Genomic DNA, 21,575 nt, shown 5'->3' with positions numbered 1-21,575 from the left:
AGCTTGTATGATGTGTTGATCTCAGAACCTGTTCAGTTAAACCCAATCAAAATATCAAAATCACACAACCACTTTATTTGTACTTTTATTAATTATAATTAATTATCAATATTGTAGGAAATAACACTCTGTGCCGTCATGTATATTTTTTTAAATTAAGCTTATTAAAAAATGATTCATAAATAAACTGGATCATCTGGAACAAAAGTGGTTTGACAGTTTCAGCCGTCTGACCTGTGACTGTACAGTGATGAACAGAAATATGTTGTTTATCATTCATTCATTTTGCACAAACATTACTAAAAGAAAAGCAGAAACTATAGTGATCTCAGAAAACTAGTTGTTGCTCTAAAAGTCACTGGGTTAAGAAGTGGGACATCACGTCAGCTCTTACACCACCTCACCAGTTTGTGACAGTGTAAAGTGGGTGAAATTGTTTTAATTCATGTAAAAATTGTGTAACATATTTAAAAATCATTAAAGAAAAAACATGACTTACATTATAGCTTTTTGCTGATTGTGAAATTCTTATTTTTCATTGACCGACAAATAGAAAAACCACAGTACTGAGTGTTCACTGTGGTAACTAATGTATGGAAACTGCAAAAACCCTGGTGTGTGTCATACATTCCTGTGATTGCGATCTGCTCATCACCATCACTGATCATGCTGCAGGAAACAAGGGGCCTTCTGGGATGTTACTTCATTTCACTGAAGGTCTTGAGGTCATTTTGAAGTCACAGACATGTGAGAGAGGCTCCATCACCTCAGTGCTTCGGACACTCACTCAGAGTCACAGTTCCCCAATCTGACCACAGTGGCATCAGACTGTGTGGTTATATAATCTGCTCATGGATTCTCTTTCATTTTTCCTTCCTCTTCCTCACTGCGGTGAATAAAAAAACGCATCTCGATGTAGCAGATGCTGACGCAAACCAACAGTAGCGCAGCTGAAGTGGAACTGAACCATTTCACTCCTGCAGACTTCTGGGAAACTGAACTGACTCCAGCTCATCTGAAGTGTTTTATAAATTCTTAAGGATTCAAACAATAGTAGATGTGTTGAGAAAAGCTTCAGGGTGGAGAGAAGAGCACAAACAGCTGCTGTGTGGAAAATCACTGCAATTACAAATTATAATAATGAATAATAATTAAATAATATCTAATAATTGTCAGCTGTGATGGAGATCAGCTAATTCTTTATGTAGAACAACTGTGTTTTGTGAAGTTATATTTATGTCAAAATTTTTATGTAATGAATGTAAAATATGAACACGAACTCAGCAGTGATGATGAGTGGAAATAATCCAGACTGCTCCAATTTGTCTGTTGCAAAGGTCAATGAGTGTAAATGTTTCAGAGATAATGATTGTGAGTTTCCATGTTGTTGTGAATTTTCGGTCTAGACAGGTGCAGCACAATGAAAATATGTGAGAGAAAAGGCTGAATAACCAGTGTCAGCAGAGACACTGTCTTCAGCAGAGATGGTGCTGAAACTGAGTAGGAATTTAACCTTTCCTCAGATGTCTGGATGGAGAAATATTCCCACCATTTCATGATTAAAAAAAAAAAGAAAAAAGATTTCTAACCCTTTTTCAAACCACCACTGTGTTTCCCAATCCAAACAAACTCTGTGGCCAGAAATGAAATATGTACTTTCACAATCTGTGGGATGTGAATGAGAATTTAAAAGCTCTCATCTTCAGTTATATTTGGCTAAATTACACAACATTTCTCTCTGTCTCACACTGAACCACATGAGCTAGAAAATGTGTCATCCCCACTTCCCTGCAACACATACAGGTGTAGCGTCCAGATGTCCAAATACTTATGGCCACATAGCGGAAACTAACACACACACAAGCAGGTGATCCTCCTGGTAACTGCTGCTTTACAAGGTTTGTTTGTTTCATTTTTACTGTGGCCAGCACCAGGTGGGTGGGGCTTGTCATACTGGACTGCACACCACAGGTGGAGTCAGTCACTATGTGTCACCTGTAAGGACATAAGGTTCTAACATATATTACAGAATGGGGGGCAGAGCCTTCAGCTATCAGGCTCCTCTCCTGTGGAACCAGCTCCCAGTGTGGGTTCGGGAGGCAGACACCCTCTCTACCTTTAAGATCAGGCTTAAAACTGTCCTGTTTAGTAAAGCTTATAGTTAGGGCTGGCTCGGGTATGTCCTGACCCATCCCTTAGTTATGCTGCTATAGAGCTAGACTGCTGGGGGATTCCCATGATGCACTGGGCTCTCTCTCTCTGTCTCTCTCTCTCTCTCTCTCTCTCCCTCTCTCTCCCTCTCTCTGTCCTCATTCTGCAGGTCTCTCTGCCTCTGGAGCAGCAGGATCCAGATCCACCACTACTCATCTTTACTATTAACCACTGTTACCTGTCATTATTATTGATAACACCATTACCTACACAGCTGTTCCTGGTCTCTCTCTCTCCCCCCCCCCTTTTTTATCTCCTCCTAAACCCAACCGGTCGAGGCAGACGGCCCCCCACCCTGAGCCCGGTTCTGTTGGAGGTTTCTTCCTGTTAAAGGGAGTTTTTCCTCCCCCCTGTTGCCAAGCGCTGCTCTTTGTGGGAACTGTTGGGTTTTTCTCTATAACAAAGTAAGGTCTTGACCTGATCCTGTAAAGTGTCTCGAGATAATGTAGATTATGATTTGGCGCTATACAAATAAAAGTGAATTGAATTGAATTGAATTAAAATGTGTATATGAACATATACAAAAATATTAAAACAAATTACATATAAAAACTCTGGATGTTTATATATGTTTTTCTTAGTAATTTCTCATTAATTGTAATCATGTCCATCTTCACATTCTGGGAAAGTGATGCCAAACAGAGCCACAGCAGAGCCCAAGCCGCCCCAGCCTGATCTAACTAAGTCCACTTTCTATCTAATTAGGCTCAACCTTAGTCTTCAGACAGATACTGGTGGTGGGTAATTCTGCATTGATTCCCCCAGCACTAAAAGGCAACAGAAACTAGTGACTCTATAGAAACCAGGGAAATGCTCCCAAGACATTCCCTGTCACACTGAAGTGAAAACAACGAACTGGTTGGTCTCAAACTCAAATGCAGCTATAATCACCCAAAGGACATCTGAGCTTTAAAGGGTTAAATCTAAACCAATGTAAACACTCCAGATAAAACTTCACAACAGATCAAGCCTCCATGTGATTTGTCCGTGTTGATGGGTGTGGTGCTGCCGGAGGAGCCCCCACATGTCACAAACTGGCTCAGTGTGTGTGAGAAGAAGTGAGTTCCCACAAAGTTAAACTAAAAACAAAGTAAAAGTTCAGACAAAGAAGCAAAGGGCTGCGGAAATCAGGTTTAGCCATGAAAGCAGTGCGTGGATGAGGTGTTGTATGTGCAGAAGCAAAACGATAAAGCTGAAACAAGCTGATGTGAGCCGCTGGGCGCAGCCTCAGGGGAACCCGATCAGCTGACGAGCCGCCCACGTCGACCAGCCTGTCACAGTCTCAGGCTGTACACAGACATAGACATACAGTATATGTCAATTATGAATTTTTCCAATTTCTAAAAGGTTTCATGTATAATTTTAACATATGTGATTTTATTTTACAGGTCCATATATTTCATAAATGTACATATCTTACATTTGGTTCTGTGCAGTCTACTTTTGAGTCAGTCCACTGTCTCCTGGTTCTCCAAAGGATAAAACAAGTGCTGAGTGTTCAGCCAGACTTCCGCAGGAAACTGGTGTCGCAGCCACTGTGAGACAGACCTCAGATCAGTTTCCAAATGAGCAGTGGTCTTAATCACCTCCATCATGACAACACTGGTCGGCCGGGGCAGGAAGTAACACGTCACTCAGTGTTTCTGGGGAACGCAGCACGAAGCCTGCACAGGCACAGACGCACTTCACTTCTCCTGTACACACAAAAACAGCTACGACACAAACATTAACACACACATGCAAAAAAAAAATGTATTCATAAACACACACCTGCTGCCCGCCACGGAAATCAAAGACGAAAACGCCAAAACACGTAGATACACTCTGTGCTGTACATGTGCAGTGTTTGCCCTGTGGACGCACACGCACACACACACTAAACACACACACACTAAAAATAGTTCCAGACTTCTGGTGAAATCCTGATTCAGTTCTTGGTAATTTCACAGGCAGTAAATTAAAGCATCGCATCAAAACATTGCCTCCAGTCTGCTCTGTGGCAGAGCTCGGCTTTATTTGGAGCTGAGAGCGTGTTGCTTCAGGTGGTGAGAACAGGGCCGCAGACAGGACTTTTATAAATACTGAGGTCATGAGTCCACATGAATCCCCCCAACTTGTGTTTCAAAGCCTCCTCGCTGCCAGGAATTCTTATCCTGGGGTAGAAATGCTGAAGCCTACTGTTCTGTTGCCCTATAAATAGTCAAAACTAAACTTATCACATCAAATCCTACAACTATAAGATAAACAGCAAAATAATGTTCGAGTATTAAGATATTTTTGCACATTTATATACTAAAGAAAAGTTTAGTCAAATATGTTTTGGAGGAAACAACTTTTATGTTCACTGGTTTTCACTGATCCAGTGTCAGTGACAGTAAGTGACAGGCGTCTCTCTGATTCTGTTGCCATCAGCGGTGAAGGAATGAACCTCCTGAAGAGCTCATAAAGCTGTGTGTCTAAATACAAGAAAACAGAATCATCTTCAGCTGAACTCTTGATAATAAATGATAACTTATCTAAACCTGAAATGGAAAAATTAATCAAACTAATAGGAAAAGAAAGGTTCATTTAAAATAACTCAGTATAACTAATCCCTCTAATTCACTCGAACACCAGCAAATGTCATTCTTATGAAACAGGTGGCACAAATGTCATTGGTCAGTAAAATGATGATGTTTGTTTTTTGATCGCTGTGGTATCTTCAAAATAAAAGCTCCTGTTGTTCCCCTGACCATATCAGGAAGACTGTTTTCCACGGACCTGTCTGTTGTTGCACTGACATCACGTACTGTTCCTAAAAAATTCTCATGAACAGAAAACTACGAGCTCCTGCTGAAGCAACGTACACAAGCAAACAGAAAGAAACGTGCTCATAAAACAAAAAACACACACAGCAGCACAGACACGCCTCACACCCCCGACAAAAATACACAGACTTCTGCTGAACTGTGGACTGAGGTCGTAACTTCTCTGGAAGAAGTAAGTGAGACTGTGGCAACACGTTTCATCACTGGGCTGTTTCAGGTGTTGTCACTGGGATCATTTAAGAGCTACAGGCTTTGTGCCACAGATGTACTTCTCACTAGAGGAGTACTGAATGTAGACACAACTGAAGTAAAAATATATAAGTAAAAATAATTTCCTCAGGGGATTTAGACAGAAAAGTCCCTTATTGAATTTGCCTTATCTTTACCTTATCTAGACGCTGCTCCTTTGATGGATGTGAGCATCTTCTTTGTGAGCCTCCTAAAGTTGTGTCCAATATGTCACCAAAGTGAATTTCTAACAAGAGGAAGAAAAAAGCAATAAGTGAAGTAACTCTCGGTCCCCTGAGGCTGTTCGCCAAATTCACTGCTGCTACAGTAAAAATTCAGTTCTGTTCATTTTACCGATTTACCTACATGATGCTAATTAGCAAAAAACCATCATGGACGACTTTTATGAGGCCACACTGAGCTGAATACTAGCCCCCCCCCCCCCCCCCCCCTCCCACCACCACCCCCCCCATGTGGCCATATTTCTGGGGAAGCTCATGCACATCACCCTGTGGAGGAAACTGATTTCAGTCACGATCTCATTCTTTCAGTCACCGCCCAGAGCTCATGCCCAAAGCTGAGGGTTGGAATGTGGATCAACTGGTCAGTGCAGAGCTTTGGCCCCTGGCTCAGCTCCGTCTTCACCAGAACCGTCTGGAACGACACCCACATCACTGCTGACACCGCACCAGTCCACCACAAGTCTCCCGCTCCATCCTTCCCTCACTCGGGAACAAGACCCGAGATACCTGAACTCCTTCAAAGGGGCGGCAGCTCACCCCAACCCAGAGGGAGCAGGACACCATGGCCTCCGACTGCCCCAGTGTGGACTGAAGGTCTCGCTCTGATGAAACCACCAGAACCACATCTTCTATTGCTGCACAGCAAAAACAACAGTTGAACAAAGTAGAGCTTTCAACCTGTCACGCCTTCATAGTTAATAAACACCTGCATGTGCCAGAAACCTCTGTGGTATTTTCCTGCTTTGAGCTAAAACTGCTTTTAGTTCAAATCAAAATAGTCTTGATTTTATCAGATTTGGTGACAGACTCCAAATCCTCTTCATGATCCAGAGAAATGAACATCAAGTCACGACAGAGAAGTCAAGAAGAAAATGAGATTTATTGCATATTTTGACATGAATTCATCCAACAGATGTTACTTAAATTACACTATGATATGAAATACATTTTTGACTAATTTCACATAAGAATTGTGAAATCGAGAGTCTTGAATGCCACATTTGTCCCCTCCTGGTTTTGATCCACTTTGTTCCTCTTTCAGAGGTTTTATTTCCTTCCACAGACGCCATTACTCATGTGAAACTCTTCCTCTGTTTGGACAATGTTACAACGGTCTGAAATGGTTATTGGTGCGTGCAGTCTGCCCACACTTTAATCAGAACTACGTCACTGTCACTGTCTCTGACCCCTCCCTCTGGAAACATGTCCGTTCCCTCTATGCGAGTAAAATTAGATCATCTACTGTACATCGAAACTGCAAAGAGCTTACCAAAGGGTTTCTTCAGACCCTCAGTCATTTCTAAAGTCTGGCAATATTGTTTTTAGTGTCAGCAGGATGCAGGTTTTACCAGGGTAAATTAAAACAGCTGGACGGAGTTATGATACCCCACCCAAAATTCTCTTGAATTTCGAAAACTGACTGCCTGCAAACTTGATTGGTGTGCAGAGTTTGCACTCCTGTTGCAATGGTTTGTGTGGGTTTGCACATGACGTCTTCTCTCTGTAACTGTGAATGTTTTTGTTCTGAGCACTGGGGCAGAACACCTCTGTTTGCTGTGAGTCATCTTGAACTGGGGTAAAAGCAAATTATCTATTCGCTTAGGTGTGACAGATCTTCAGTATCAAACCCATCTCAATAACCCAGTGACTTTTAGAATAGAAGCTGGTCTCACTGGGGGTTTCCAGTCCGCAGCAAGCACCTGCATGTGCTGCTGGTCTGACCCCCCCGAGGCGCGGCCGTCAGACGACCGCTGAAGGGGTCCTGTGGTGTCTGTCCCTTCAGTCCCGTAAGTTTCCGGGTGGAGCCGCCACAGATTGGACCTGTTGTTCCTGCACAGAACCCTATTCACAGTTTGTCCGTCCTCAGACCATCGACAGGCGGGAGCTGCCCACAAGCCTTTTGTGAGGCGCTCCTCATCCTCACATTGACGAGGGAGGAATATGTCCCAGACCCTGAGATGCACTCGTGTTACAGGATAGTCAATGTTATCAGCTCATCAGCATCTTCAAGGTTATTTCATATGTGAACTCATTTCTGATCAGATTGGTTTCATCATCTGGTGACAAAGCCTCAGTCAGACTCATTCAAACTGCGGATCACATGATACACATTGATTTTGTCACCTGTGGCACAGGATTCATTCTGTGAAGACAGGTGACGACACAGAAGACATGACGTCCTGATTGTTCCTGCGTAAAACTGTTACGCAGTGTTACGTAACACTGAACACACACACAGTCTAACTTCCTTGTGCTGCTGGGGTTTTTACCTGCTCCTCTTTTATATTCTTTGTAAATCCTCTTTGTCTTTGTTTGATTGTTTTATAGATTTTTACAGATCCTTTGACAGAAATCATCTCTCTCCCCTTTGTTCTTCCTCAACTCTATTGCCTGTTTTACTTCAGCGTTTTGTTAAAGGCTGTTCTATCTTCCATCTGAAAAGTGCTATATAAATAATATGTTTAAAATCATTGCCCTCAAAAGACAGTTGTTGAACTCACTTTTTTATTTTTTACATGGAAATAATGTTTAGCTCAGTGTCTTTAAACAGACTCAAGTTGTTCCTTGTGCTTTTTTAAACAGTTAAATCAGCGACGGAGTCGTAAGTTGTGTCACATCACTGTGTGTACAAGTAATTTATTTTACCAAGTGATTTAGGTCACTGTGCTACTTTCCAAATCTATGTGCTGTGACCTTTGACCCCTACACACAGGATGTGGCTGGTCAAAGATTATGACACTGCTGTTGCATCAGTCACCTTGCCTCTGCTTGTGACTCATCAGTTGAGAGAATGACAAAGCATCTTCCCTCTCCTGTTTGCCCTCCTCCCCTCTGTGTGTGTTTGTGTGTGTTTATGTGTGTTTATGTGTATTTCGGCCACATATAGGCCAATATCCCATGTGGGAAGAGCAACCATTGGTCTGGACCACAGGCCACAGTCCTTCAAGAGTTCAGTTTCACTCCACAGCCAAAGAAACAAAGAGAAACCAGCTGGAAACCTCCTGGTCTATAATCAATATGATCAAAGCTGATCACCTCCTGGTTAGAGAGCAGCTCAGCTCACGATGACCTCAGTTGTGACCGTGAGCTGAACTGAGAGTAAACTGTACTGTACTGTCAGCTGCTTTCTGCAAGACTCAGGGTGTGTTGAAATCTGTTTCTGCTTCCTCTTCATGTGCTAACAGACAGTACTTTTCCAGAACACCAGAAACAGACAGACTGAGCTTTATTTCAGCAGAGTTTCTCATAATTATGATAATAACAATAAAAAACACATAAACCAAGCCTCATTCATACTGAAGACACCTTCATGTCAGATCCTGTTCACACCAGCAGAGTTCGTGCTCCTGGCATTCCCACCGAATCATTTAATTAAAGCCCTCAGAGAAGAGGGCTGAACCTTGGCTCACCTCTGCAAACATGCCACAACCAGATGAAACATTTGCTTTTTCATATTCTTCTTCTTTCATGGAGGAGAGAGAAGAGCAAATGGAACCAATTTTAACTTAAAAAAAAAAGAAAAATATCTTCATATAACAGTAAGGATACTGTAGTGGAAGAGGACACCGCTGGCTGCTCCACTGTGCATGCACACCCACTAACATGCTGGGGACACTGATCATTAATGTTATTAGTCACACCTCTAATACCATAAATGTGATTCATTCCAGTTGTGTTGTGATAAATGGTTTTAGTTTTTTGTTCTCATCATTGGTATAATTAGAATTTACTGTGTTTTTCCTGCTGTGTTGTTGTTGGTGTCTTCCAGCTGCTCCTGTGAGAGGTTTCTGCCACCATCTGTATATTTGAAGGGGCAAATGTTTTACATCAGATGCCCTTCCTGATGCAACCTGTTTTGGAGGAACCGAGGATCGAACAGGGATCAGTAACCACCTCTTCCTACGAAGACACGTTAAAATGTTGGTGTAAACAAACGTGGTTCTGTGCGTCATCGTCAGCCACAGCTGGAGTAAGTTGATTAGAGTCAATGTGTAAGTTTAATTCTGCGGGTTAACCTAAAACCTTAGAGTCTTCTGACATTAGCAACAAGCCTTGTTTTATTAAAGGTCCCATGTTTTATCTGAAGTGTTGATCTCCATCAGAGGATATATTTGTGGTTTCAAGAACCAAAACCAGCCAATCAGAAGAGAGGATCTGAGCCTCTCTCCTGATTGGCTGAGTGAGTAATCAATATGATAACAATAACAAAACGATACAAGAGCCCTGCTCCGACATTTTTGTGACCAGCGTCAGGGAGCAGGTAGAGCAGGAAACCTGATGAAAGCAGATGTATAAGCTGTAATTAACATACCAGCTGTGTATCAAACAACCTGGAGTCATGTTGAAACATCTCCCGCAGGGAAACAGGACACACCCACTTTCACAGCGCCACGCAGCTCGGTTGCCATGGAGCTTCCTCACAGCGCAGTCTTATGAAAACGTTTGAAATGAAACGAGTCTTAGGACTGAATGAGGGGACTGTATTAAACAAAAAGACTTCATTAGATGGAACAACCCAAAGATGTTGACCCAGCTACAGAGCTAACAGAGTTACTATGGAAACACATCACAACAGGTACGTGAGCTCAAACTGCGCTGATGTATTTTGCTGTTTGTTTTCATCACCTCTGAGGACCAGACAGGTGGGGTCAAACCATGATGTGTCACACATGACTTGTCTTGAGGCCTGTAGCGCTTCATGCCAATTAGCTGGTTGTGTAATTGGGTAAATAGAAGTCAATTAAACTGAGAGTCAACAACTTGTGGGTAATTGATCATGGTGAACCCGGCTTCATCTGGCATGTATTTCAGTTAGTATGTGGTATGTTTTAATTTACAGTGGCTTGTTGGACTTTCACACTGAAGCTGTTCATTTCACTCACACTGACAAATCTGTTTAAACTGGCATCCTCACACAGGAAATGACACATTTTTCACCAGAAGCAATGAGATTTAGAGAGACTTTAACAGGTATTTCATCCAGATTTCACATCATTTGGGTGATGATAGGCTCATATGTGCCCTCAAAAAGCCCCTTGACCTAACCTGCTGCAACTCCTGACAGAAAAGTGTATGAAGTGTACAAATGAAGAAGGAAACACACCACACATGAAACAGTTGCTGAATATTTTAGAGTGTGTGTTTTCTCTACATCCAGCAGTGACATTGGTCTGTTATTCCACATCTTATCTTCACAGATAACAAACACAGAGTCATATCTGATCAGCTGGTGCCCCCCCTCACCTCTCCCTCTCTGTGTCTCTGGGCAGCCAACATGTCTGGTCTTGTCCAGACACAGCTGCTCTGAGTTTGTAGGTGAACTTGTGTTTATGTTATGAAGTTTTCTACTTGTGAACAAAAAAGTGCTGAAAGGGACGAAAACGAACGAAAGGTTTAGTGTCTCTGCCTGAAGCTTTGGGAACGTATGCTTGTCTTTATTAGTATCTTATATATTTTCCTATGTCTTTATCCTCGTGTCTTTTTAGAGGACATAGCAGGGTTGGTGCTGATGTAACTGGGTGGCAAAATGTGTGTATCTGTACTATTCTAAGCAAAATAACAAATAATAGCTGCTCTTAATAAATTATTTAAGCCTATTATCTCTTGATCAAACTTAATTATATTTGTTTCATTATTTTTTTAGATGAAGAATTTCTGATGTGGGTTAAGAGGCTACGACAGTAGAAACATCTCTCAATATGAAAAAGGCCAAAACAACATAAACTAATTTCCTCTCTGGCATCAACAAAAACTAAACATTCATCATAAGCTTCACAAACATGTGCTGGATTATGAGATTGTTCTGATGTGCCTAATGAATGTTAGGGGACATAATCTTTCACAAGTAATGATGACAGTTAGGGGACAGTCAGCAAAATAATGTTATAATAATAATGTTGCACTTTACAGTTACTGTACAATGTAAATAAAGTTTATATTAGGATCATGTTGCAGGAAACTTAAATCTCCACCCAGTCTAAAGGTGAATGTCCATGTGTTGTCCATAAAGCAGGTCTAGGTTCTATATTAATACTGTGAAAGTATCAAAGCCTCAGTCCACAGAGAAATGCACACAGCCTGTATTCAGAAACTGAGCCTTAAAACCAGCCGTCAGGACTTCTGGAACTTTGTGATGTCACAACAAAGCAGTCCCAAACCCCGCCCACCTGGACCCACCATCCAATCTTGCAGGATTTGGTTTCCCCCTGAAATCGGCTATATTTTTATTGGATCAGTCAGAAAACAGTCAGCCAATCAGAGGAGAGGCTCAGATCCTCTCCTCTGATTGGCTGACTGACCTGTTGTTACTAGAGCTCCAGAGAGAAGCCTGAGAGAGGAGATGTAAAACTACACTGAGATGGTTTTTGGTTCTTAAAACCACAGATATATCTTCTGATGGAGATTGATGTGGGACGGACGCCCCGCTCATGGACCAGGTTCTAAGTCTTGAGTCTTATCAGTTGTTCTGAAATCATCGGGAGGCAGAGTTCAGTGCAGCAGAGATTTATTGTCGACAACAAAGCCCGAGAACAACAGAAGTTGATCTGAAAATCTAATTCGTGACCTCCTCTTTTATAGTCCAAAAATTGCCCACACCCCCATCACATTTCACTATCACATTTCACTATCACATTTCCCTGTTCTTCCCCAGAGGCTGGATTACTACCGAACTGTCCCGTCATACCGAAACTGGCCCTTCGCCCACCTGTGCCTAGGCCAGGTCTATTTTCTTCTAATTAAAAACCATTTCTCAGTATAATACCTGGCTCATTATTTCTCGACACTCTTTTAACATAACTCTTATATAATTATGCTCATAAGGCTTATTTATTTTCTTTTAGTTAAGTCCATGCTCGGTAGACACCATTATATTCTAATTCTCCAATACACCATTATGTTCTAACTTTTTCTTCACACTTCAATCATGTTTGTCATGAGTATAGTCATCATAGTAATCACTATGGTAGACATAGTACATTAGCCCTTAATATTAGATCAACACTTCAAGTGTAAAATATGGACCTTTAAGAAGCTGTAAATATGTTTACTGGTAATACAAGTTTTTTTTTACATCCTTCACTCCTCCTGTCCAGTGTCCTTTTTAAGATTAAAATATTCCTTTATTAGTCCCACAGTGGAGAAATTTGTCACCGAAAAGTGGCAGTGTAAAATATGGGACCTTTAACTTATGATCATATTGAGACATGGGTGGTCTAGTCCTGCCTTTTGTAGCTTTGCAACACCTAATAAAATTTGGACCTTTAGTTTATCAGTGTTGCTCAGTACTAATCATCATTATGATATTTCCACAGAATAGTGTTCTGTGGGGGTGGGGTCCTGTCAAAGCAAAGTGTCATCAGAGTTTTTATAAAAATGACAACATGAGCGGTATCATATGCAATACATATTTTTAATTAACAAAGTATCAAAAACAAAAATTGACAGATCACAAAGATGGAAGTACACATCGGTAGTAGCAGTGCAGTTGTACCTGACAGCCTACAGTTTATTCACCCAGACTATGATGCTCCAACAGTCGAGCAGCTACAGAAATGAAGCAGCCTCCAGTAGAAGTAGGCACAGTAGAGTACACACAAGTCGAATTCAGTGCTCAGTAGCCATGACTAACAATGGGACAATAGACCACAAAAACAACACACACACTATGAACACACGCAGACGCCTGCGTCCTTTTCACTGTGTGACTCTCAAAGTTTTTTGTGTACATAACACTCACATGATAAACAATATAAATCTTCTCTGAAACATAAAATATAACACTTCAGTCCTCACCATGAACCAGTATACTGTGCTGTTTAAAAACCTGATACTTAAATGATCACCCTCCTGTTGTGTACTGTTTGAGGTGTTTCTTAGGTGAAGTGCTGCGACTTATCTGAATAGTGATATCCAGAGTTTCCCTTCTATAGGTGAGCAGAACAGGGTTTAACTACAGCTGTTGATGGACACTTTGCTTCCTTTTTGATAACTTCTAAACTCTCGATCGTTGTACTTCCTCAGTTTCTGTTTGCGCAATAAACCACATTTCCCTTGAAGGGTGATTTCACTGGTAAGCTAACGCACCAGAGGGAGAGAGAGAGGAAGAGGGAGTGGAGGGTGAGGGAAATATTTGGCAGTAAATTGAAACCGAGATACTGGTGAGGTCCAAAACACACAATGTAATCTCACATCATCTTGTGTAACTTCAGAGTCAGGCGTGTTAAAGGACGAGCCGAAAGCTGATGCAACACTTCTGATACCTAGCTAATGATATCTAGTGAACATAACTTCCAAACCAACTGTTAATAAATACATTTTTTTTTAAATAACAATCTTTTTTTTCTTGTTTTGCTCTGTCAAAACCAAAGAGGCATCTGGTGTTTACATACAGTTACACTTACAGAGTTAATGCGCAGTCAATACAATATACAAGATTTTAGGTAGAAAACAACACGTCTGAAAAATAACACTCATACTCATGTAGCTTCATTGTCACAGAGGATGTACAAAGCAACACTAGGTCTGTTTAAGAGGGAACGCAGTGATAATTAAAGTGTACTAAATTATATACAGTATCCATTTTTTGGACAGTTTTGCTTACAGTAGATTTCAAATTAAGAAAAGTAAGGTATCATCTGCATATATGAGTATACGGTCGTTTTAACTATGTTAAAAGTGCAGAATTATAATAAACCCTGCCTGCAAATTACATTTCCCTTTGTGACTGCTACTTCTACCCTGGTTGACAGCCAACATCCTGACTTATACTCACACTTCTTGAGAGGTCAGCTCTTTAAACATGGCAAGAAAATAAACATGTGACTTCTACAGCCAGCGTACGTCCTGAGTAGTTAGTAGTAGCAGCAGATTTAGTATTAATTTTCATGTTGTATAAAAGGACAAGCAGACAGGGTTGATACGGCAATGACATGTCATACAGTAGTTACTTAATAAATAAATATACTATATTTTATACACTAAGTCTTTTAAAGTCAGTGACTTGCAGCTCAAACTCACTTGAGTCTCGTTACACACTCACATATCGTTCTGCATCTACTGTCTTTGAGGGTGAACAGTTAAATCATGTGCCTGGATCACCTTGAAATCACACTTTGGTACAAAAATCAGACACTAAATCAGACTCACATCTATTCAAAATACCTGTAAATAAAAAAAGCTGTTGATGTTTTTGTTTTTAGTGCTTTAGCATCTGTCCCTGGCCAGTTTACAATGCTGCAGTTTTTTTTTTTAAAGAAAGAAATACGTAATGCATGTCAAGGTGTCCATTGTACGTCACTTCTTGTCCAATCAGCAGCTACGGTTTCAGGGAGTGGGCGGTGCTGAGGTCACTTTGTGCCACTCTCTCTAGCAGCTTTGTGGATGCTGAACGAGACCAAGAGCTATCCGGAGGTGGCGTCTTGTTATGTTTCACTGTCGTTCTCATGTCAGAAGTCAACGTGGCGGCTCCACCTGCGTCTCAAACAGTCTCAGCTACATCAGAGGCAGCAGGCGGGGACATCGCACAAGTCTTAGAAAAGTGGCAAAAACAGCTGCTTACTCATAGGTGACTGGGGCACTGAATGTGATCGAGGGTCAGAAGTCCTCCCTCTAGAGACGCTACTGTGGAGGTGGATGTGGCTGAGGAGGAGGAGGAGGAGGTGGTGGAGGTGAGGTTGTGGAGTTGGAAGGTGCTCTCCTTGATGTGCTGGATAAAGAGGTTCCTCTCGTCCTCGGGCGTTTGGCCGTTCTGGGCCCGGACGATGCAGGTGGGCCGGTGGAGGTTGAGCATGTAGACCAGCTGCTGCTTCTGCTGCTTCAGCTCCTCGATCTGAGCCTTCAGGTCAGCGTTGACGCTCTCCAGCTTCTCCGACTCCTGCAGAGACGAGACGAGGACGCAGGGAGAGAAATCAGTTGTTAGTCCTGTACTCTTAAGTTAATTTGGATGTTACAGTTAAAGCTTTTTAGGTGAGCTTCTTTGTTCTTTGGTATCTAAAAATGTTGAAAGAAACACTGAACTTAACCCACAACAGATAGTTTTACATTAGCAATGAGATTTTGTTTGATGATTTCACATTAAAAGATTTTCGACGTCTTGACACAAAAACATTAAGTAAAAGGTCATAAAAAATGCATGTATTTATAACTTTACTTCATCAGGCCATCCTCTACTGAGTCTCTAGATTTTAATCTTCTACTTATCATTTTCAAACCCCCTAAAAAAAAGTCACACACAAATCTAATGTTTTCTCAAACTGATGGAGGCTGAAAAGCACCTTCTGCAGAGACTCAGTCTTCTCCTTCTTCTTGTTGCGACACTTTGCAGCAGCAATTTTGTTCCTCTCTCTCCTCCTCTTCCTCCTCTCGTGCTCCTCAGTTGTAAACTAAAACCCAGAGAGAATTACACACTGTCAATATTCTACCCACACACTCATTAGGAAAACACACTCCCTGGTCAGTGTCCAAACATACAGATGACAACATGCTGCTGCTTCTCACCTCTCTCTTGACCCCGGACCCGCAGGCGGGTTGCTCGGAGGCCCGGTCCGAGCTGGAGCTGGCCCCGTCGGAGCTCATGTCTACGCTGAGCCCGTTGGACAGCCGCTTGGTCTGGATGGCGAGCCGCAGCTCCTCTTTCACGATGGGTGTGAAGTTGGTGAAGTCGTCCAAGGTGAGCGAGCCTGGCGGGGACAGGCAGGGCACCAGGGCAGAGCAGCTGATGTCAGCCAGCGAGGGACCCGTGTGCTGCAGCATCATTCTGGAAACACAAGAGTGGAGTCATCATGATATTCTATTTTATTTTATTCTATTTCTCCTATTTTAAAAAGGCTTTATGACCTCACAATAATAATCATAATATCATTAAGTATTAAAATACAATTAAAACACAGCAAGTTCTATCTCAATATTAAACCCACAGTAAGTTAGTACAGTAATATTATAGGTGGTTAAAGTAGGTTAAGGTCAATATAAACCTATTATTATAAACTACAGAAGAATAATTGAGAGTTTATGTGAATATTAGAGTTACAGTTAGTTTTTTTTTAAGTTGTGTTCATATATCAAGATCTCAGGTCATACAGGGTGAGGGTTAGTGACACAGAGAGGGAGGAGGAACAAGTCATGGTTAAATATGCTTTCAAACAAACATTTGCCTTTTGGAAAAATGCCATAAACAATTAAAGGTGCTGATGAGTAGGTGTGGAGGCTTGTTATCTAAACAGAGTGACTCATGCAGAATTACAACAGTTAGATAAGATGATTGTGCTGTTTATGTCAGCTCTGTGAGAACAAAACAAACACTCCTCATCACATGATCCACTAAATCACGAAGTTCATCGATGAAATCATTTCATCCCCTTATAATAAGCTATTATTTCCAATTTATTATTATTTTTATTATTATTCATTTATTTATTTATTTATTTCCTATTTTCAAATTCATGTAACTTTACTGTTATTTACATAAAGTTTGGTGAGTTTTTTGTTTTTTAAACTTTTTTTTTTCAACAGATTATCATTAAAAATGTGTCCAAGTATAAACAAAGTTGTTTTCCATCTATTAAAACTTCATAAACTTCAGTTATCTCACAAAAAGAAAGATAAATACACACAGTCATGGCATCATAACGAAACCCAAGTGTAAATATCTATATATTGTTATAAATGACTGTAAACCAGATCAGATGAACAATCAGCAGAACAAATGTGTTATAAATGTAAGAATAACAGCTGTTCCCTCAGAAATCCGGATAGTTTTATTCCTCTCTGTGTAAATGTGACAGAACTTTTACCGGAGTGTCCCGGGACCTCCGCCTGCAGGGCACCGGGGCTTCTCCGCTACACGAACCGGGACAACACGGTCCCTCCCTCCGTCCTTCCCCAGCAGCCCTCACCCCCCCGGAAACAAGACCCTGGGACCAACCTGTTAAAGCGGTGGGTGAGCGGACAGTCGGGCTGGCTGTGCAGAAATCGAGCGCTCCTCTCGTGTGGCTCCGCTCCGCCGCTGCGTCAGTTGCGCTTGTACCCGGCGCGTTGCATCACCCCGCTTTATAGCGGCCGGGGGGGGCGGGGCGTAGTGACGCAACGTGGAATGCTACGAGGGAGGGAGGGGCTGAGAGCGGAGGAAGAGCAGAGGGGGTGACGTCATCCTATTTATAGAAGGCTGATCCTGCGATGATGCAATCCAGCAACCCCGAGCTGTTCTGCCATAACAGGACTGCCCCCCTCCTGCCCCCCTCCTGCCCCCTCCTCTTCCTCACTCTCTTCCTCTTTCCCTCTTTTTCCTCCCTCCATCTACTCTTTCCAATTTTCTCCACCTCCTCCTCCACCTCCTCTTCCTCACTCTTTTCCTTTTTGTCTCCTCCTAATCCTCCTCTTTCTCCCCCCCCTCCTCTCCCTCACAACCTCAAACTTTTAATAAAGTTATATATAAAATTCAAAAAGCTGAATGAAACTAATGAAATTAGGACCCCCCTCTCTCTCTCTCTCTCTCTCTCCCCACATTTTAACACAGACGTGGATTTTCATTCCAGAAATTCCACATGAACGAGTGAATGATTCTGTTCAAGCTGAGTGACAGCAGACGGTTATTTATTCTGAGCTTACATGTCTCCAGCCGGGGTATAAAGCCACGGGGTTCGGCTGAGACGCAGGGAGATACATGGACAGTGATGATGATGATGGTGATGGTGATTTGTGCCTTGTTGTTTTTTTTTTTTGAGACTTTGTGACCTTTCCCCGACACGATGAGCTGGTAGGTAGGTGGAGAGAGACGGCTCTGCATGTTTTCCTCTCACATCAAACCGGCTGTGGTGTGAAACGTGTTGTAATCGAAGACTTTCTGACTTAATTAGTCTTCAGCGGTTGATCTTGTTTACTCTGCTGCTGAGACAGGTGGGGATTTCCTGAGAGAGCTGCACAGAGAAGGCTGTGTTTTTACCTGTATTATCATTTATTATCATTATTACGAGACACAGTGGCAGTATTAACTTTCATAGAAGTGTAGCACTAGTTATATTATTACATGTATAATATTTACTGGCATTAATGTGAGGAGGTCTGAAGTAGTATCAGTTTGTCAGTACCTCCTCTATAGTAGTAGCTTTACTACTAAATACAATGGAAGTGGTAGTATTTTTTCTAGCAGCAGTAATGCTAGTTATACAACTGCACTGTTAGTAGTTGTTAAAGTTATAAACCAGTATAATCACAGTTCAGTGACACTGGGAGTTAATGTACTGGCTGCAGGGGAAGTGGAAGTGATTGGACCTCCTCCCGTCCCTGGTTGTCGTGGCCACGTTCAGACCAACTTTAGTTCTGTGTTAAAGCTCCACAGTCTAAAGGTAGATGTCCATGTGTTTGTGATTATAAAGCAGGTCTAGGTTCTATATTAATACTGTGAAAGTATCAAAGCCTCAGAATCTCTCTTCTGATTGGTTCACTGAAACAGTTTTTGGTTTCTCAAACCCACAAATATATCTTCTTGTGGATATCAACACCATGAGAAGACAACAGAACACTGAGTAAATATGGGACCTTTATAATAAAGTTCACTCCTCTCAGTTGTTTGAATTCACAAACTCTGCTCAACTTTTGCCTCAAACAGCATCATTCAGTGCAGAGCCACACTCCTGGTAGTGTTCTGCTGCAGCTCTACGGTTTTGTCTGTGCTCTGTTAACACGGAGTCAGAACGTAGGAGCTCCTTTCCTCCGAAGCCCTCACCTCTGTCTCCGTCTTCCTTCCGCTGCACTCATTTCCTGTCATTTCCAGCTCAAAGTCTGTCTGCTGTAATCTAGAAACTTCCAGTCTCTCCTGACAGCACCTTTCACTTTCACTGACTGGCTTTTCTCAGAAACAATATTACTCAAAAGAGTTTTGTGAAATTGTGAAATACATAAATCAGTTCATATGTTGGCATCATGAGTTTTTTACCCGAAATGAATTTTGGGACAGGAAATGTGACTTTATGCCACGACTGCTGTTCTAGGAACTGTGTGACAAGCATGTGTGTCTTCATCTACTCTGGGTCACACACTGTTTCCAGGGAAGCCTCTGCTTTGTACCAGAATCACCTTCCTGTTGATTTTCCATTCAGAGCAGACTTTGTATTCTGTGTGTGAGTGGTTTTGTGTACAGGTCATATAACCAGGGCGTCATGGTGCCATACCAGCCTGCTGTAAAGGCCATTAAATGAGTTAATAATCAACAGCACGGTGTTCCCCTGCTGAGAAATACTTAGTAAATAGGTCTCAGGGTGGGAACCTCACGAGCCCACACACAGTCGTGCTGCTTCGGTTCAAAGGGCTGAGAGTTGAGAGATGAAATGACCTATACAAACATGAAAGATCTGTTTCTCAGGAAAAGAAAGTGAAAAAAGCTGAGAGCTGTTAACTTAAAACTTGACCAACACCAAATTAAAAAATGATTCAGAGGTCCCACATTTGACACTTTTCATTTGTTTTATTTGAAGTTTTTTTTTTATTCATAAGAGAATTTATTTAAAGTTTTAAGACCCCCAGTTCATGATTTGGTTCTGGTTTTGATTCATGTGAAAAGAGACTGTTGTGACCTGAGCTGAGTGTGTGTGTGTGTGTTATAAACATAATCAGTTAAATGGGAAAGCCATGCAGTGACACTGGTTCTCCAGCAGTGATGGGAACCACTGTCAGTCACATGTACGGCGGCTCAGTCAGGAAATGGCATCATGTGGTGAAAATTAACGTGCAGACAATCGACCATTGTTCAGAGGTCCCAGTGACTGTGGGTTACAAATCTTTATTCCCACTGACTGTGGGTAATCGTCTCACCCAGCTCAACCATGGTGTTGTTGGGCAAGAGAATCACTTCCTGTTTTGAGAAAGCGCTGACAGCGTGATCAGACCGACGCATCAGGGCCAGTGCCGGCTTGTCCTTCGTCACGTGGTGCCCAGTCTGAGCAGGACTACCTTCAGGACATGTAGCATCTACACCGAGGAGAGGCCGGTCTGCCCCACGTGTGGAGAGATTTACTGGCTTTGCTTTTTCTTCAGCAGGAGAAAGTGACACAGCTACTTATTTATTCGTCTTGTTTATGGCTTGAAGCTGAAGTAAAATACAGCTAAACGTCTGCTACAGAGACAAAGGAGTTAACAACAGTGGCTGAACGTGACTCATGAAGGCCGATATGACTGAGCCTCTCCTCTGATTGGCTGACTGGTGACTGACTGATCCAATAAAAATACAGCAGATTTCAGGTAAACACTCAGAGAAACCAAATCCTGCAAGATTGGATGGTGGGTCCAGGTGGGCGGGGCTTAGGACTGTTTTGTTGTGACATCACAAAGTTCCAGAAGTCCTGACGGCTGGTTTTAAGGCTCAGTGTCTGAATACAGGCTGTGTGCATTTCTCTGTGGACTGAGGCTTTGATACTTTCACAGTATTAATATAGAACCTAGACCTGCTTTATAATTAAAAAAAGACATGGACATCTGCCTTTAGACTGTGTGGACCTTTAAGAGACGATGCTTGTGTGAAGCTGTGTCTAATTACAGATGACGTTTGCAGTTGTATTTTTTTATATTTAGAACGACAATCAAGAAAATACCATAGTTCAGAGGTGTAAAAACACAGACACACACACACACACACACACACTGTCTCTCTCAGCAGGCAGACGGGTGTTGAAAAGTTTATGAGGTCAGTGTGGTAATCCAGATCAATGCTGCGACGTGAAGTCATTGCTGACCCTGTTGACTATTAATACCGAATGATCGGAGAGCGAACCCAGCAGCTAAATATTACATTCTCTATTTTTATAAGTGAAGGGTTTCATGTCAACGCACAGTGTGTAGTCACACCCACCAGCTGCAGGCAGAGATTCAACTCCTGTGTTTGTTTGCTAAGATTTAAAGAGCAAGAAAATAGAATCACTTAGAAAATACTGAAAATACAGAAAGGACTGAGCTTCCTGAACTTGAATCTACTTTTCATACACAACATGTCGCACTTTTTACACATAAATAAATCTTTTTCACTCACTGTACAGTTAATACAAGTAGAGTTTATAGGCCTTAAGTGAGAGTAAAGGATATAAAAGGTCCGATATGT

The 21,575-nt window shown here is 41.9% G+C and overlaps 1 protein-coding gene and 2 long non-coding RNA genes across 3 annotated transcripts; 1 reads left to right on the top strand and 2 right to left on the bottom strand.

Moving 5' to 3' along the window:
* Window positions 1–2,425: 2,425 nt before the first annotated feature.
* Window positions 2,426–4,078, bottom strand: LOC139612347 (uncharacterized). The gene is made up of 3 exons (XR_011686515.1): window positions 3,982–4,078; window positions 3,632–3,875; window positions 2,426–3,498 (listed from the first exon to the last, which is right to left on the bottom strand). It is a non-coding gene; the product is annotated as an uncharacterized lncRNA (long non-coding RNA).
* A 5,055-nt stretch (window positions 4,079–9,133) lies between these two features.
* Window positions 9,134–12,248, top strand: LOC139612338 (uncharacterized). Its single transcript, XR_011686511.1, has 2 exons — window positions 9,134–10,064; window positions 10,687–12,248. It is a non-coding gene; the product is annotated as an uncharacterized lncRNA (long non-coding RNA).
* A 632-nt stretch (window positions 12,249–12,880) lies between these two features.
* atf3 (activating transcription factor 3) lies at window positions 12,881–17,564 on the bottom strand. The gene is made up of 4 exons (XM_071467820.1): window positions 17,412–17,564; window positions 15,986–16,244; window positions 15,763–15,870; window positions 12,881–15,362 (listed from the first exon to the last, which is right to left on the bottom strand). Exons 2-4 carry the CDS (start codon window positions 16,241–16,243, stop codon window positions 15,048–15,050), a joined length of 681 nt encoding a protein of 226 aa, XP_071323921.1. The 5' UTR covers window position 16,244; window positions 17,412–17,564; the 3' UTR covers window positions 12,881–15,047.
* Window positions 17,565–21,575: the final 4,011 nt, after the last annotated feature.

The sequence above is a fragment of the Trachinotus anak genome, unplaced genomic scaffold (genome assembly GCF_046630095.1).
Source record: "Trachinotus anak isolate AG129_WGS33_773 ecotype Australia unplaced genomic scaffold, CSIRO_AGI_Tana_v1 ptg000031l, whole genome shotgun sequence".
NCBI classification, from domain to species: Eukaryota; Metazoa; Chordata; class Actinopteri; order Carangiformes; family Carangidae; genus Trachinotus; species Trachinotus anak.
The sequence above is the reverse complement of the archived record's forward strand: the minus strand, read 5'-3'. Positions and strand labels throughout refer to the sequence as shown.